General features: G+C 44.5%; 1 protein-coding gene across 1 annotated transcript; it reads left to right on the top strand.

Annotated features, from left to right (window-relative positions):
• The first annotated feature begins 6348 nt into the window (after nucleotides 1-6348).
• Nucleotides 6349-8300, top strand: LOC135521974 (trypsin-2-like). The gene is made up of 4 exons (XM_064947822.1): nucleotides 6349-6945; nucleotides 7227-7486; nucleotides 7755-7891; nucleotides 7999-8300. The coding sequence occupies exons 1-4, from the start codon at nucleotides 6803-6805 to the stop codon at nucleotides 8146-8148; spliced, it is 690 nt and encodes a 229-aa protein (XP_064803894.1). The 5' UTR covers nucleotides 6349-6802; the 3' UTR covers nucleotides 8149-8300.
• Nucleotides 8301-18160: the final 9860 nt, after the last annotated feature.

Genomic DNA, 18160 nt, shown 5'->3' with positions numbered 1-18160 from the left:
AGTCATAGCTACAGAGAGAAGAGAGAGAGGCCAAGGGATTTTTATTGAATCATGTAACGTGATAAAACTCCATTCAGCCTGGGTTCGGTTGTTATAAAATGGCTTCCATAAAGTGATGTGTAAGGGGTAAGTGTGGGTGTAGCTTGCCTGGGATGCCAGATGATGTTTTGAGTCTTCATGAGCTGCTCAGTTCCCTCAAACACACGCAGGTTGTGCTCTCCAAGCATGATCTGCATAGCGTAGGGGCTGAGAGAGAAGGACGAAGTAGAGAAAGTGCAGAGGACGGAGAGGTGGAAGAGGACAAAGGGAAAGACAGGGTGATACAACTTTGATTACAGAGAAACCGTCAGTTTGATAAGATTCAGTGTCACACTGCGGAAGACATAGAAGAGCCCTCCTTTTGGTCCATATTGGACCGAAATCTGCTGTTCTGCCCCTGAGCAAGGCGGTTAACCCACTGTTCCACGGGCGCCAAAGACGTGGATGTCCATTAAGGCAGCTCCCCGCACCTCTCTGATTCAGAGGGGTTGTGTTAAATGCAGAAGACACATTTCAGTTGAATGCATTCAGTTGTACAACTGACTAGGTATCCCCCTTTCCCTCCCCTGCCCTCCACCCTTACTCACTTGTACCAGCAGTGAGCGACAGAGAGCACCCACTGCTCATTGATGAGCACGGCTCCGCAGAAGTGGTACCCGTAGTTGAGGGAGGCCATCCAGGGTCGGGAGTGAGGTTCACACTCCTGGCCACCGATGATCTTACCATTCTCACGGGGCACTGCCGCTGAAACACACAGAGAGAGACACCATACAGAGAGAGTGGTCACAAGAGGGGAGAGATGAGGACATTGTTGCACTCTGAATAGTATTCATCAGAATTGTTCTACCTCACATAGAAACAGCCTGTTTAGTAAAAACGTTGAAAGCTCTTATAAGCTATATGCAAGATTAATATTCCCTACGAATAGTTTGTGATATATAATTGGTAGAGTATATTAAAGTACTGTATGTGTGTGTGTCTGTGTGTGTGTGTTTAATTACCAGCAGCTCCAACCAGCAGTATCAGAGCGAGCAGTCTCATGGTGTCTGTCTGTCCGGTGAACACTGGCTGATCAAAGACACCTGGACACACACATGGACTTTATTTATACACACCCTACCTGCCCTCCCCTACTCCTCACACTCTATCTGCCCTCCCCTACCCCTCACACCCTATCTGCACTGCCCTCCCATGTGCTCACAAGATTCACTCTACTCCACTGACCACCCTAATCACCTCCCCCTCCCCTTACTCAGCCTTATCCCTAAACATACAAGGGCCACAATATTTTATTTAATGCACCTGCATACACTTCGCAACAGACATGCCCCTCCGTATTTATTTGGATAGTGATGCTAAAACTATTCTTTTGGCTCTATACCTCAGCATTTTGGATTTGAGATCACATGTTTTATATAAACCGACAGTACAGAATGTTCACCTTCAATTTGAGGGTGCTTCATACATATCTGTTTTTCCATTTCGAAATGATAGTACTTTATGTATCTAGTCCTCCCATTTGAAGGTGTCAGAAGTATTGAGAGTGTTGTAGTGTGCCATCTGATTAGCTTAATATAAGGAATTTCATGTATAGCATTTTCTTTGACTTTGTACTTTTACTCAATGACAATGTAATACTTTTTCCACCACTGCTAAATCAAGCTTGTGACTCTACAAACTTGTTGCATGCATTTTCAGTTTGTTTTGGTTGTGTTTCAGATTATGTTGTGCCCAGTAGAAATGAATGATAAATAATGTATTGTCATTTTAGAGTCACTTTTATTGTTAATAAGAATAGAATATGTTTCTGAACACTTCTACATTCATGTGGATGTTACCATGATAATCATGATGAATCTTGAATAAGGATGAGATAAAGTTACAGATGCATGAATATCATAACTCCAAGAAAATCCTAACTTCCCCTGTTATTTGTAATGGTGAGAGGTTAGCATGTTTTGGGGGCATGACCTTTGTCCATCTGTAACATCATTATTCATTCATTATTTTTTATTTCACCTTTATTTAACCAGGTAGGCCAGTTGAGAACAAGTTCTCATTTACAACTGCGACCTGGCCAAGATAAAGCAAAGCAGTGCGACAAAAACAACAACACAGAGTTACACATCAACAAACGTACAGTCAACAACACAAAGGAAAAGAAAAATAGAAGGAGTGAAGGAGACTGTTGCGAAATTGGAAGCCGATTCTAGATTTAATTTTGGATTGGAGATGCTTAATGAGAGTCTGGAAGGAGAGTTTACAGTCTAACCAGACAGGTTAGACTAGGTCAGAACCATCCAGGGTAGTGATGCTAGTCGGGCAGGAGGGTGCGGGCAGCAATCGGTTGAAGAGCATGCACTTAGTTTTACTAGCATTTAAATGCAGTTGGAGGCCACGAAGGAGTGTTGTATGGCGTTGAAGCTCATTTGGAGGTTAGTTAGCACAGTGTCCAAAGAAGAGCCAGATGTATACAGAATGGTGTCGTAAGAGAATCACCAGCAGCTAGAGCGACATCATTGATATATACAGAGAAAAGAGTCGGCCTGAGAATTGAGCCCTGAGGCACCCCCAAAGACACTGCCAGAGGTCCGGACAACAGGCCCTTCGATTTGAGACACTGAACTCTATCTGAGAAATAGTTGGTGAACCAGGCGAGGCAGTCATAAGAATAAGAATGCGGTGATTGACAGAGTCGAAAGCTTTGGTCAGGTCGATGAAGACGGCTGCACAGTACTGTCTTTTATCAATGGCGGTTATGATATAGTTTAGGACCTTGAGCGTGGCTGAGGTGCCCCCATGACCTGCTCGGAAACCAGATTGCATAGTGGAGAAGGTACGATGGGATTCGAAATGGTCGGTGATCTGTTTATTAATTTGGCATTCAAAGATTTTAGAAAGACAGGGCAGGATGGCTATAGGTCTACAACAGTTTGGGTCTAAGGTATCTCCCCCTTTGAAGTGGGGGATGACCGCGGCAGCTTTCCAATCTTTGGGGATCTCAGACGATATGAAAGAGAGGTTGAATAGGCTAGTAATAGGATTATCTGTAATCAAGGTAGCGTCCACATTAATGTAGAAGTGTTCAGGAACATCTTACTTACAATAAAACTGACTTGACTCCAAAATGACACAATACATTATTCACCATTTGCACAACATCATCCGAAACACAACCAAAACAAACTGCAAATGCATCCAACAAGTTTGTAGAGTCACAAGCTTGATGTAGTCATTGTGTGCTAGGAGTATGGGACCAAATACAAAACTTTTGATTAAATTAAATACACTATAAGTGATGGGGTGACTAGATACAAAAAGTGCATTCATTTCTAAATGGTAAAACAGATATGTATGAAAGCACCCTCAAATAAAAGGTGAAAGTCTGTACTGTTGCCTCATACACTACATGACCAAATGTATGTGGACACCTGCTTTTGTGGCCTGCCATTTGCAGCTGAGCCATTGTTGCTCCTAGAGGTTTCCACTTCACAATAACAGCACTTACAGTTGACAGTGGCAGCTCTAGCAGGGCAGACATTTTACGAACTGACTTTTTGGAAAGGTGGCATCCTATGACGGTGCCATGTTAAAGGTTACTGAGCTCTTCGGTACGAGCAATTCTACTGCAAATGTTTGTCTATGGAGATTGCATGGCGGTGTGCTTGATTTTATACATCTGTCAGCAACGGGAGTTGCTGAGCCAAATCCACTCATTTGAAGGGGTGTCCACATACGTTTGGCCATGTAGTGTATAAAACTTTTGTTCTCAAATCCAAAATGTTCGAGTATAGAGCCAAATGAACATTTTTATCTTCACTGCCCAAATAAATACATAGGGGACTGTTCACCTAACTGATGATTAACCAGTAGCTGGCAAACTGAATGTGACAGACATTTAGCCTTTTTAAGTGGCATGTGGCACATAAGGACATGTACCCATGGCTGGCCATACGCAGTATCAAAAGGACCCAGGCTACTTAACAGCCCGTGCTCATCCCACAAGGTCTATTCACTTTCCAATGTTGCATCTTACAGGACAACCAATTATTCTGTTGAATGTACTGATTGCATAACATTTTAAATGTGAAAATCATCTTTCTGTCTGGTTCTATTCAAATTTTACTCATAGAGCCTTCTTTATCTCTGCAACTATTCTTTAGTACACTTAGTATGCCCTTGAATATAGGCCAGGGGCTGTGAGAGAAATGGCCACCTGTGATGTTAGAACTAGTACCTGAAAAGTACAACAACCTTTTCCCCCCACTTCTTTGAGGTGTTGCAAGAGGTTTCAATGATCCTACCACTCTGACAATCTGGCCAACAGCACAACTGTTTCAACATTAAACACTTTCTGTCCAAAGTCCCAAGGTTGAGACAGCTGCAGCTGTGACTTATTCCAATAACAAAATGTCTCAAACGCCATGATGAAATTGGCGTGAGGAATGGGATAAACGCATGCTCTGAGTACCTGGTAGAATATAAGGGGAGTTTGTGATAAGATGAGGCATGATGGGGCAGGAGAGTTTGGGGTGGGGCATCAGGCACGAGAGACTTGGAAAGGGGGCAGGGCAGGGTGGAGGGATATCAGTTGAGATGAAGGTATAAATGTAGAGAATCGCAGAGTGCACATGTCCAGTCTGGTGAATGAAGACTTGTCTCAGCAGCACGATGATTGGCCTGATTGTACTCACACTCCTGGGGGCTGCAGGTAACAAACACACACATAGAGACTCGCATAGAGACTCGCATAGAGACTCGCGTAGAGACACGCATAGAGACTCGCGTAGAGACACGCGTAGAGACTCGCGTAGAGACACGCGTAGAGACACGCGTAGAGACTCGCGTAGAGACACGCGTAGAGACACGCATAGAGACACGCATAGAGACTCGCATAGAGACTCGCATAGAGACACGCATAGAGACACGAATAGAGACTCGCATAGAGACTCGCATAGAGACACACATAGAGACACACATAGAGACTCGCATAGAGACGCGCATAGAGACACGCATAGAGACTCGCATAGAGACTCGCATAGAGACACGCATAGAGACACGCATAGAGACTCGCATAGAGACTCGCGTAGAGACACGCGTAGAGACACACGTAGAGACTCGTGTAGAGACTCGCATAGAGACTCGCATAGAGACTCGCATAGAGACACACATAAAGACACATAGAGACTCGCGTAGAGACACACATAGAGACACGCGTAGAGACACTCGTAGAGACACGCGTAGAGACGTGTAGAGACACACAGAGACTCGCGTAGAGACACGCGTAGAGACTCGCGTAGAGACACGCGTAGAGACACTCATAGAGACACGCGTAGAGACGCGTAGAGACACACAGAGACTCGCATAGAGACTCGCATAGAGACATGCATAGAGACACGCATAGAGACACACGGAAACACACGGAGACACACAGAGACTCGCGTAGAGACTCGCGTAGAGACACACAGAGAGACTCGCATAGAGACACGCATAGAGACACGCATAGAGACACGCATATAGACACACGGAAACACACGGAGACACACGTAGAGACTCGCGTAGAGACTCGCGTAGAGACTCGCATAGAGACACGCATAGAGACTCGCGTAGAGACACGCGTAGAGACTCGCATAGAGACACGCGTAGAGACTCGCATAGAGACACGCATAGAGACTCGCATAGAGACTCGCATAGAGACACGCGTAGAGACACGCGTAGAGACACATAAAGAGACATGCGTAGAGACTCACGTAGAGACACGCGTAGAGACACCTGTAGAGACATGCGTAGAGACACGCGTAGAGACGCGTAGAGACACACAGAGACTCGCGTAGAGACTCGCGTAGAGACTCGCGTAGAGACACGCGTAGAGACACTCGTAGAGACACTCATAGAGACACGCGTAGAGACGCGTAGAGACACACAGAGACTCGTGTAGAGACTCGCATAGAGACACGCATAGAGACACGCATAGAGACACACGGAAACACACGGAGACACACAGAGACTCGCGTAGAGACTCGCGTAGAGACTCGCGTAGAGACTCGCGTAGAGACACGCATAGAGACTCGCGTAGAGACACGCGTAGAGACTCGCATAGAGACACGCATAGAGACTCGCATAGAGACTCGCATAGAGACACACATAGAGACACACATAGAGACTCGCATAGAGACACACGTAGATACTCGCGTAGAGACACATATAGAGACACATATAGAGACATGCGTAGAGACTCACGTAGAGACACGCGTAGAGACATGCGTAGAGACACGCGTAGAGACGCGTAGAGACTCGCGTAGAGACGCGTAGAGACTCGTGTAGAGACTCGCGTAGAGACACACAGAGAGACTCGCATAGAGACACGCATAGAGACACGCATAGAGACACACAGAGACACACGTAGAGACACTCGTAGAGACATGCGTAGAGACACGCGTAGAGACGCGTAGAGACTCGCGTAGAGACGCGTAGAGACTCGCGTAGAGACTCGCGTAGAGACTTGCATAGAGACACGCATAGAGACTCGCATAGAGACTCGCATAGAGACACACATGTTTTACAGACAATGTGGACATCAGCTTAATGCTCTCCTTTTGCCCATCTTGTATAATATAACATTATCTCTAACCTCTGCATCTCTCTGTCTTCTGTTACCTTCTGTCATGCTTTCTGAACACGACTCCCTCTCTCCATCCTACTCTCTTTCTCCTCTGACCCTCCCTCTCCCTTCCACTCCTTCCCTCCCTCAGCGGCAGCTCCTATGGATGACAGGATCGTGGGGGGTTATGAGTGTGAGGCTCACTCCCAACCCTGGCAAGCCTCTCTTAACATCGGCTACCACTTCTGTGGCGGTTCCCTCATTAATGACCAGTGGATCATCTCTGCCGCCCACTGCTGGATGAAGTGAGTACTGCAGGGTCACTGTCAACCATCTTTTCTCTTCACTGTGCCTCCCAAAGGCCTCTTCATGTAAAAGTTTCTATTTTTTTCTCCTCTCCCTTCTCCAATTTTCCATCTGTCTTCACTTTCTGTCTTCTCTTCTCTCCTTCTTGTCTTCTCTGCTTTCCTCTCTCCACTTCTTCACCTTCATAAATCATGTCCTCTCTCTCTCTCCCTCGCTCTCTCACTCTCTTACTCTCTCCTTCTCACTCTCTCTCTCTCTCCCTCTCTCTCCCTCCCTCCAGTCCTTGGAGTCAGCTTGCTATCCTGGGTGACCACCACATCTGGGAGCACGAGGGAACGGAGCAGTACATGTCTGTGGATGCCATCTACTGGCACCAGAGCTATGACTACCAGACCCTGGACCACGACATTATGCTGTTGAAGCTGGCCCACCCTGTCACTCTCAACAAGTTTGTCAAGCCCATCGCCTTGCCCACAGCCTGCCCCAAGGCCGGGGACATGTGTGTGGTGTCTGGATGGGGAAACATCTACACCGACTCTGGTATTTATGTAGATGTGTTGTAGTATGGGATGGGGTGGAATGAGGATGAGATTGGGATGAGAAAACATGGGTGTATGGAATGTAATCAACTAAAAATACTTTTTCTTGAAACTATACCTCTTACTGTATATTTTCTCTCTCTCTCTCTCTCTCTCTCTCTCTCTCTCTCTCTCTCTCTCTCTCTCTCTCTCTCTCTCTCTCTCCCCAACTGTGTCTCTCTCTCTCTTTCTCTGTCTCTCGTCTGTCTCTCTGTCTCTCCCTCTGTCAGTGTTCAACCCATTTAACCTGCAGTGTGTGGACATCCCCATTCTGTCTAAGAAGGCCTGTGACGAGTCCTACCCTGGCCAGATTACTGATACCATGGTGTGTGCCGGATACCTGGAGGGAGGCAAGGACGCCTGTCAGGTACGGAGAATACCCCTGCAACCTCACAAACAGAACATTTCATTTGTTTGTTTATTCATTTATATATTAATTCATTATCTTTCTCTCTCCCTCTGTTTCTGTCTCAGGGTGACTCCGGCGGTCCCCTGGTGTGTAACGGAGAGCTGCATGGCATTGTGTCCTGGGGTGTTGGCTGTGCCCAGCCCAACTATCCTGGTGTCTACACCAAGGTCTGTGCCCTGCTGCCCTGGATCACCGAGATCATCACCAACTACTAGCCTGTACCCTCCACACCAGACTAGAGAGAGAGAGAGAGAGAGAGAGAGAGAGAGAGAGAAGAAGATGAAGTAGAGGGAGATAGAAGGCTGATGTTGTTACATGCAGGAAGACAAAGAGACATCTAGTCAATAAAATGGCATCTTTGACTTCACTAATGTATGTTTGTGTTTTTTATTACAATTCTTTGTGTCAATAAAAAAAATACACAAACAATCAATGATTTAGATAACAGGATAGATTACTAGAATATTTAAAGTCACATCAAACAATTTAATCATTGAAAATTAGATGACACAATGAAGCATGCTAACAGAGGAACTCTTCCACTGTTTGGCATTTCCTCAGCACCCACCTACTAGTTACTAGTACAATCAAATAGTGACAATGGTATAGAGTACAGAGCAGGAAATTAGATGGCAAAGACTAATTAAATGGATTAGTAACCATGCTAACAAACATATGCTAACAGATGTATGGCCTCCTTTGTTTTGCACTACACACTGCTAATGCTGATAATGATGCAATGCTAATAATGATGCTATAGCTACTAACAATGATAATTTGAATAATGATGCTAACTCTACGTACAACACTAGAACTAAGTAAACAAACACAAACCTTGGGTTCATGGCTCTATTCATATTGTCATGGTAACAAAAGTGATCAGACATGAATCGGACATCTGACTTGTGAAAATCTGTATCTAAAGTACAGCCATTGTAACCGCATCCACCTGGAAGAACAGGGTGTTTTCAGTCTGACCATTTTTTGTCATTCCAGGCCTGCCACCATTAGCACTGCTTTAGCATCCTCCACCATCTCTTTTATTCCCTTGTGCAGAAGGTGTAGTGTAGTGGCAAAAGCAATCCCCATTGCACCAAAACTAAAAACAACAGTGGTCAACACAGCTTCGATAGCCTTGGCTGCCACCATGACTGCTGTATGCATCATTCTAGCCACCATCTTCTCATCAACTCCCCCAGTGAAGCAAGACTTCACTGCTGAGCTCAGTTTACCGACTGGCTTGTTGACACATTCTGAGAGTCTCCGGAGAGATTTCTCACCCAGTCAAAAGGTTATGAAGGCCTTGTGGAAGAAGGCCTGCATAACACCAATCTCTCAGCCCACTGTGAAGCCAGGGATGGGTACGGCTGCTGTGGTGGAGGCACCAGCAGCTGCAGCACAGGCGGTTTTGAAAAGATATCTCCTCTTCTTCTCAATCATGACTATTGAGCAAACCAAGACTGGATTAGGCAGACCTCTTGTGCTCTGAGAGGTTTTCCTCCAGAGAGTAGATTAGCTTCTGGAAATCGTACTTCCCAAGGTGGAGATGAGGAAGACTTTTGGGCTCCCTACGGTCTTCAGGTTCTCCTCACAATTATGTCTGATCTTGGAGAGCAAATCTTCCTCCCTGTAGTTCTTCTTCCATGCCTCAGCTCGGATGTCATTGTCGATCTTCGAACGGACAAAGTAGAACATCTTCTTCATCTCTGCATGATGTTGTTCTCTTTGAACCTCACAGTGCCGGTGATGACGAAGAAGTCGTAGGTTTCAAACTTGACCTCCTTCAGGTACTTCTTTGCTTTAAAGTTTGGGGTGCTGATACCAGGCAGGTCCAAGATTTTCACGTTAGTCATGGTGGGGTGGGAACATCTAATGGCCTTCATGGTGGTCTCCATCACTCTGGTTTCTGTTGCTCCCTCGTCCCCATCCAGTCCAAGTAAGGCGTTAACGAAAGTGGACTTTCCTGACCCACTTTTCCCTGTCACAGCGATGTTAAGTGTCACATTCTCTAGGAGATCTTCTGTTTTGTGTAACTTGTGCGCACGCCTGTGGGTTACGTGGTTTCCCATTTCATGGGTTTTGCTGGACAGTTTAAGTCCCCGTGTTTGGGGCGTTTGTTTTGTTATGTTCGCCGTGTTGTGCATTAAAGTACCCGGGCGCGAACCAGGGACCCTCAGCACACATCAACAACAGTCACCCTCGAAGCGTTGTTACCCATCGCTCCACAAAAGCCGCGGCACTTGCAGAGCAAGGGGAACTACTACTTCAAGGACTCAGAGCAAGTGACGTCACCGATTGAAACGCTATTTAGCGCGCACCACCGCTATCTAAGCTAGCTGTTTCACATCCGTTACAGTAGCACTACCCTGAACTCTTCACTTCCTGCGCCTGACTTCTCACCCACTACACTCAGAACGTTACACAGAGAGAAAACTTAGCAGTTTTACCCTTTGGGACATTTTATTGTGTTACAAAGTGGGATTAAAATGGATAGAATTTTTTTTGTCAACAATCTACCCAAAATAATCTGTAAAGTTAAAGTTGAAGAAAATGTTTTTGTTTTTTTAAGATTCACAGAAATTGTATAACTAAAATATAGTTGTTGCATAAGCATTCAGCTCCCTGAGTTAACAATCTAGAAGCAGCTGTGAATCTTCTTGGCTAAGTCTATAAGAGCTTTACACACCTGGACTGTGCAATATTAGCCCATTATTATTGTCAACATTCTTCAAGCTCTGTCAAGATGTTGGGAATCATGGCTAGACAGCCATTTTCAAGTCCTGCCATATATTTTCAAGCAGATTTAAGTCAAAACTGTAAATTGGTCACTCAGAAACATTCACTGTCTTATTGGTAAACAACTCCAGTGTAGATTTGGCCTTGTGTTGTAGGTTATTGTCTTGCTGAAAGGTTAATGCTCCCCATTTGCCCATCTTGTATAATATACTGTAGCATTAACTCTAACCTCTGCATATCTCTGTCTTCTGTCTCCTTCCTCCTGTCATGCTTTCTGAACACGACTCCCTCTCTCCATCCTCTCTTTCTCATCTCACCCTCCCTCCCTCCTTCTTTCCCTCAGTGGCAGCTCCTATGGATAATAGGATCGTTGGGGTTATGAGTGTGAGGCTCCCTCATCAACGACCAGTGGATCATCGTTGCCTCCCACTGCTGGATTATGTAAGTACTAAGGTCACATTCACTTATCTTTTCCCTCAAGCCTCTCTTCCTCCGGCAGTGCATTATATTTTCTTTCTGTTTCATTTATTCTCTCCTGTTTTCACTCACAAATCATCTCTGTCTGTGGACGCCATCTACTAGCTCCAGAGCTATGACTACCAGACCCTGGACCACGACATTATGCTGTTGAAGCTGGCCCACCCTGTCACTCTCAACAAGTTTGTCAAGCCCATCGCCCTGCCCACAGCCTGCCCCAAGGCGGGGACATGTGTGTGGTGTCTGGATGGGGAAACATCTACACTGACTCTGGTGTGAATGCAGACTGAGTGTAAAATGGGATGCGATGAGACTGGGGGTCTGATGGGGGTCCTGAAAGTGTGGCTGTCTCTGTCAGTGTCCAACCTGTTTAAACTCCAGTGTGAAGACATCCCCTTCCTGTCTAATAAGGCCTGTGAGAAGCCCGACACTAGCCAGATGAATGGCTCCTAGAGCTCTGCTACCCAACTCCAACCCGGACAGGCCATGACATTATACATAAGGCTGTTTTTTCATCGAAGCTAGGGTACAGGCAGCGCTCGCTTATCAATAAATTGATCACTAAGATTTCGAAGCTGAGTCATTTGCTCATGCTGTGCTGCTCAATACTGTCATATCTCACTAAGATCATAACTGTAGTGACACATCACTAAGATCATAACAATTTCGTCAAATATAAGACAGGAGAGATTATTTCACAGAAAATAAGAATGTAGTGTGACAGAAAGTAGGTAACAGCTAACTGCTCTCTCATGTCTCTTCATTGTACATGAGTAATTACACAGTAATAACGGCAATGTATTGTAAAATATTACCTTTTGTAGTGTGTCATAGTGTGCAGTTTGGGGGCCTTTTGAAAGTGGCTTTTCAAAATTCCTTTACATCGACAAGGTACATCGACATCATTAATGTGTAAAAACTCAAAACGATAACTCATGTTACCAATGGCACCTTTTGATCTCAAAGAGTAAAGATTCTAAACACGTTCGACTATAATACTTCTTATGAATTCGCTTGTTCTTTCAAGTCATTACGTTTAGCGATACTGTTGTGAGCGGGTACATTTTTAAGAATTATAAGTGATTAAAACCAAATTGGTAACATAATTAAAGAAAAATCAGTAAAGGAATTACTGTAGTCTAAAAAATACAGGTTTAACTAGGCAAGTCAGATAAGAACAAATTGTTATTTACAATGACAGCCTAGACTGGCCAAATCTGGGCCAATTGTGCGCCGCCCTATGGGATTCCCAATCACGGCCGGTTGTGATACAGCCTGGATTCAAACCAGAGTGTCTGTTGTGACACATCAAGCACTGAGATGCAGTGCTTTAGACTGCTACACCACTCGGGAGCCCCAAAAAGCAGTTCCCTGACCAGGAAGCGGACCCAGGACGCGGCGGTGAGAGAGCCAAATCCTAACCACTCGGCTGGGAGCCACTTGTGGATTTGACAGCTTTAATGCAGTTGCACCTCCAACAACGCCAAAACAACCAACCACTATGCCGATGTCTGCTAAAGCGGATCTGATTGAATAGAGCACTTAGAGTTATTACTACATGAGTGGGTTTTTAAGTTGTTGGTGAAATGGGTTACAAGTAAGCTATTGTAAGTGTGATTACTAATTGATTATCATTGATTGGTAATGCCTGACCTGTGTCTCTAAATTCCTGTCTGTCACGTGAACTGATTGAGATGGTGGTTGCTTATAGAGATTAAAGTTACTTTTTATATCGCTCCTGTATGCTGCCTCTGTCTGATCTTAACTTTCATTATAGTTGACGTTCCAGCCTTCGAACCCCCTTAAAGGCGCCTTATACTATTGAACACATTGTCACGTTCTGACCATAGTTTTGTTATTTTATTCTTTGTTTTAGTATGGTCAGGGCGTGAGTTCGGGTGGGCAGTCTATGTTTGTTTTTCTATGTTGGTTTTTGAGTTCAGCCTGGTATGGTTCTCAATCAGAGGCAGGTGTCATTAGTTGTCTCTGATTGAGAATCGTACTTAGGCAGCCTGGGTTTCATTTTTGGTGTGTGGGTTTTTGTTTCCATGTGAGTGTTTTGGCCACACGGTACTGTTTCGGTTTTGTATATTTCACGTTTATTATTTTGTTCCAGTGTTCAGTTGTGTTTTTGAATAAATCAATATGGACACTAACCACACTGCGTTTTGGTCCGATCCTTACTCCTCCTCAGATGAAGAGGAGGAAATCCGTTACACACATACACAACAGTATGTGTTAATAGCATACTGTAGCAGCAATTTAAAATGTGTAGACAAAAGGCACTCTTCACTGAATATAGTTCATTTTGATTCATTGGAGCATTGGAGAAAATACAAAGTTGTAACTGTTTTTATGCATCAAGTGATCACTTCTCTCTGGCATTTACACAGGCATTGCTGCATAAAACCAACCATTAATGTTGCCACATGGATTTACGAAAAAAAATGAACATGTCTATGACGTTTCCAATAGAAAGATGTTTATAGTGAGAAATGATTCCTCCTAACAGTTTACAAGGTTAAATGGATAGTTCACCCAAATTAAGAATGAACATAATCCTAATGATTTGTAGAGAGAGTAGTCTGTGCAGTCAGAGAATCTGTATTCTGTGGAGCCAGAGAATCTGTATTCTGTGGAGCCAGAGAATCTGTATTCTGTGCAGTCAGAGAATCTGTATTCTGTGGAGCCAGAGAATCTGTATTCTGTGGAGCCAGAGAATCTGTATTCTGTGCAGTCAGAGAATCTGTATTCTGTGGAGCCAGAGAATCTGTATTCTGTGGAGCCAGAGAATCTGTATTCTGTGCAGTCAGAGAATCTGTATTCTGTGCAGTCAGAGAATCTGTATTCTGTGCAGTCAGAGAATCTGTATTCTGTGGAGCCAGAGAATCTGTATTCTGTGCAGTCAGAGAATCTGTATTCTGTGGAGTCAGAGAATCTGTATTCTGTGGAGTCAGAGAATCTGTATTCTGTGCAGTCAGAGAATCTGTATTCTGTGGAGCCAGAGAATCTGCAACCCAAGTTTTGTTTGATATGTTCCCACTTAGAATACTTGATAGCCAAAAATAAATGGGACTGGTAGGACCCTCTTTTAACATACTCTAATTGGTCAACTGAAGATCAATACTTTCTTGATATTATCAGCATACATTGTGTATTCGGACTTATCCCTTATAGTTAATTGAAGCCTTAAAAACACCCACATTATATGTACATTAGAAGTACTTAAGCTGTTATAATTACAGCATTTATAAACCAACACAAATTGAGACATTCCACTTGTAATCAACACTCCTTTGATGACATACAGAACATACCATTGCACTACTACATTCATGAACATGTGTTCTATGCTGCATGCATGTAAGAAGTACCTTCTACAGTATATTTTTTTAAAATAGTTTTATACCTTGGGAATAGACACAGTAACTCATTATGTTAAATGCTTTATTTGTCATTAGTATTTAATCTCCAGTATAAAAGGTAGATGTTGAACTGCACAGGATGTTGTAGAGTTCTGGGACCATGCTGGAGGACCGAAGCCAGGATCAGACTTAGTAGGTGGCCATGGTGCTGGTCAGCCAGTCATTAAAGATGCAAACCTAGAGGAAGAGAAGAAGAAGGGAGACAGTAGTGGACACACTCAATGGGAGGCAACATAAGAGCCATCAATCAATGTTTTATAGACAATGTCTTTTTCCTTCAGGAAACCAAGGGATATCATAGTGATGTATGAATGTTGATGTTTTCCTCAAACACAACATGAAAACAATTGTTCTGTCTTACCTTGGCGTAGACACCAGGGTTACCGGGCTCAGCACATCCGTAACCCCAGGACACAACACCCTGAAGCTCACCATTGCACACCACAGGGCCACCAGAGTCACCCTGAGAGAGAGAGATAGATAAAGAAGGGAGACAAGTGATTTGAATTGGTTATTTCATTATCAATTTCTAATCAATTGAAAAAGTACATCTAAAGTCATCAGTGGAACCACTGAATTGAGGTCAGTGTGGTAAGTACCTGGCAAGAGTCCTTGCCTCCCTCCAGGTATCCAGCACAGAACATGGCGTTGGTGATCATGCCAGGGTAGGAGTTGTTACAGTCGCTGTAGGACAGGATGGGGATGTTCAGGCACTGCAGCTTGTTCTTGTCAGCGGCTGTAATGGGGGCGGGAGAGAGAGAGAGAAGGAGGGAGGGAGGGAGGGAGGGAGGGGGGGGGGAGGGAGGGAGGGAGGGAGGGAGGGGGGGGTGAACGAGTTATAGTTAGATATAATGAGTGTTTTTAATAATAGGTCTACATTTGCTATGTCTGTAAACACACTCAGTCACCATGAAGATGACCAACTGGCACATGTAACCTTTGACCCAGGTTCTGCACTCACTGGAGCTCATGGTGTTGCCCCATCCAGAGACGGTACACATGGTGCCCGCAGGGGCACAGCTGCTGGGCAGAGCAACAGGCTGCACGTAGGTGTTGAGGGTGGCGGGCTTGCTCAGCTTGATCAGCATGATGTCATTGTCGATGTTGTAGGAGCTGTAGTTGGGGTGACGGATCACGCGGGACGAAGAGATGAACTGCTCGCTACCCTCAGTCACCTTGATGTTGTGCTCGCCCAGACGCACCTCCACACGGCTGAAAGAGAGATAGTTCATGTGAATGTGGGGTTCAAGTGTCGCAAAAGTTAAGCTTATCAAATTGTTGCTAGTTGTTATTGACTCAATATGTTGCTAGTAGTTCACTTGGGAGTGTACTTACGACTCATAGCAGTGAGCAGCAGATACAACCCAGTTCTCATTGACCAAGGAGCCACCACAGAAGTGGTACCCAGAGTTCAGAGACACCTGGTGGGGCTGGGAGTGGGCCTTGCACTCATACCCTCCAACGATCTTGTCGTCCTCCGTGGCGACTGTAAACAGAGAGCAGGCACATTCTTAACGATATTACCTCAGCTTTTGAGATGGAAAAGCATAGCACTATGATAAAACAACAACATATTTATTAATAACGTCAAAAAAACACATTTGTGATGTTAGTGTCATTACACAGTCCTGTTCTTTTTCTATGATCATTATTATACTCACAAGCGGCTCCAATGAGCAGAACGAAGACCAGAGAAATCATGGTTGCTGTATGATCCTGTCAATGAAAGGGGTTAATCTGCACCCCTGGTATATATGCAGAATTGGGTGTGCCGCCCCGTTTAATGGAACTGTTTGATTGGTCAACAGAAATCCAATCAGAGGCAAAAGGTGCACTGCCAAGGTCAGCATTATGACAAAGCATTTTCCATCATGGTGTGGTATGAAGTTGACCCTGAAGGCAGCAGAAAGCTAAATATATGTTTTCATTAGTTTCAGTACTTTTAAGTGCAGGTTCTTGCCATCTGGATTTGATTGAATTTCTTACAGGAGACAGTGATAAATGTACAGTGCACTACAACTGCCAGTTTGAGATGGCCAGTATTCTCTGCAGTTCAAACTGTATCTTGACCTCAACATGACTGCAACACAGCTGTGTGGTTCACACGGTGGTATTCTCTTGGAGAAGTCGACAAACACAACTTTGCTGCTCACAAGGCCAATTTTAGCTTTGTAAACAAGTAAACTGGGTTTAAGGGGTTTGTTGGAATGTCTTGCAAGGCTGTCTTAAAATTTGATTTTGAATCATTACATAAGTCATTGTCACGCCCTGGTCTATATTTATTATGTTATCTTCATTTATTGGGTCAGGCCAGGGTGTGACATGGGTTTATTTGTAGTGTGTTTCGTCTTGGGGTTGTGTGGGGTGTATAGATTGGTCTGTGGCTGCCTGAGGCGGTTCTCAATCAGAGTCAGGTGATTATCGTTGTCTCTGATTGGGAACCATATTTAGGTAGCCTGGGTTTCACTGTGTGTTTGTGGGTGATTGTTCCTGTCTCTGTGTTTGTTGCACCAGTCAGGGCTGTTTCGGTTTTCGACGTTTGTTGTTTTGTATTGTTCGTGTTCTTCATCATTAAAGATGTATCGAACGAACCACGTTGCATTTTGGTCCGATCCTTGTTCCACCTCTTCGTCAGAGGAGGAGTTGGAAGAAACCTGTTACACTAGGTTTAGAGTTGAATCTATGGTTATGGGTACGATTAGAGTTGAGACAGGGTGAAGACTTCAATCGACTGTCAAGGTATATTCATAATTAATATAATAACCTGCACTACCCAAGTGTTTGCTTATTTTGAGTGTTTTACTGCATATCAATTGCATACAGTATAACTTATGTAATGATTCAAAATCTCATTTTAAGTCAGCCTTGCATGACATTCCAACAAAACCCCTTAAACCCAGTTTACTTGTTACAAAGCTAAAATTGGCCTTGTGAGCAGCAAAGTTGTGTTTGTCGACTTCTCCAAGAGAATACCACCGTGTGAACCACACAGCTGTGTTGCAGTCATGTTGAGGTCAAGATACAGTTTGAACTCAGAGTCACAGAGTCAGGTGATTATCGTTGTCTCTGATTGGGAACCATATTTAGGTAGCCTGGGTTTCACTGTGTGTTTGTGGGTGATTGTTCCTGTCTCTGTGTTTGTTGCACGCGTCAGGGCTGTTTTTGTTTTCGACGTTTGTTGTTTTGTATTGTTCGTGTTTTTTCATCATTAAAGATGTATCGAACAAACCACGCTACATTTTGGTCCGATCCTTATTCCACCTCTTCGTCAGAGGTAGAAGAAACACGTTACAGAATCAACCACCACAAACGGACCAAGCAACGTGTCAACAGGCAGGAGCCACAGGAGAAGCAACAAAGGCAGCAACAGCGATCACAGGACTTCTGGACTTGGGAGGAGATATTGGACGGAAAAGGACCCTGGGCACAGCCTGGAGAATATCGCTGTCCCAAGGAAGAACTGGAGGCGGTAAAAGCGGAGAGGCGCTGGTATGAAGAGGCAGCGCTGCGATGCGGTTGGAAGCCCGAGAGTCAGCCCCAAAAATTTCTTGGGGGGGCTAACAGGGAGTATGGCTACGCCAGGTAGGAG

Source organism: Oncorhynchus masou, chromosome 30, assembly GCF_036934945.1.
Source record: "Oncorhynchus masou masou isolate Uvic2021 chromosome 30, UVic_Omas_1.1, whole genome shotgun sequence".
NCBI classification, from domain to species: Eukaryota; Metazoa; Chordata; class Actinopteri; order Salmoniformes; family Salmonidae; genus Oncorhynchus; species Oncorhynchus masou.
This window is presented reverse-complemented; position numbering and strand designations above follow the sequence as displayed.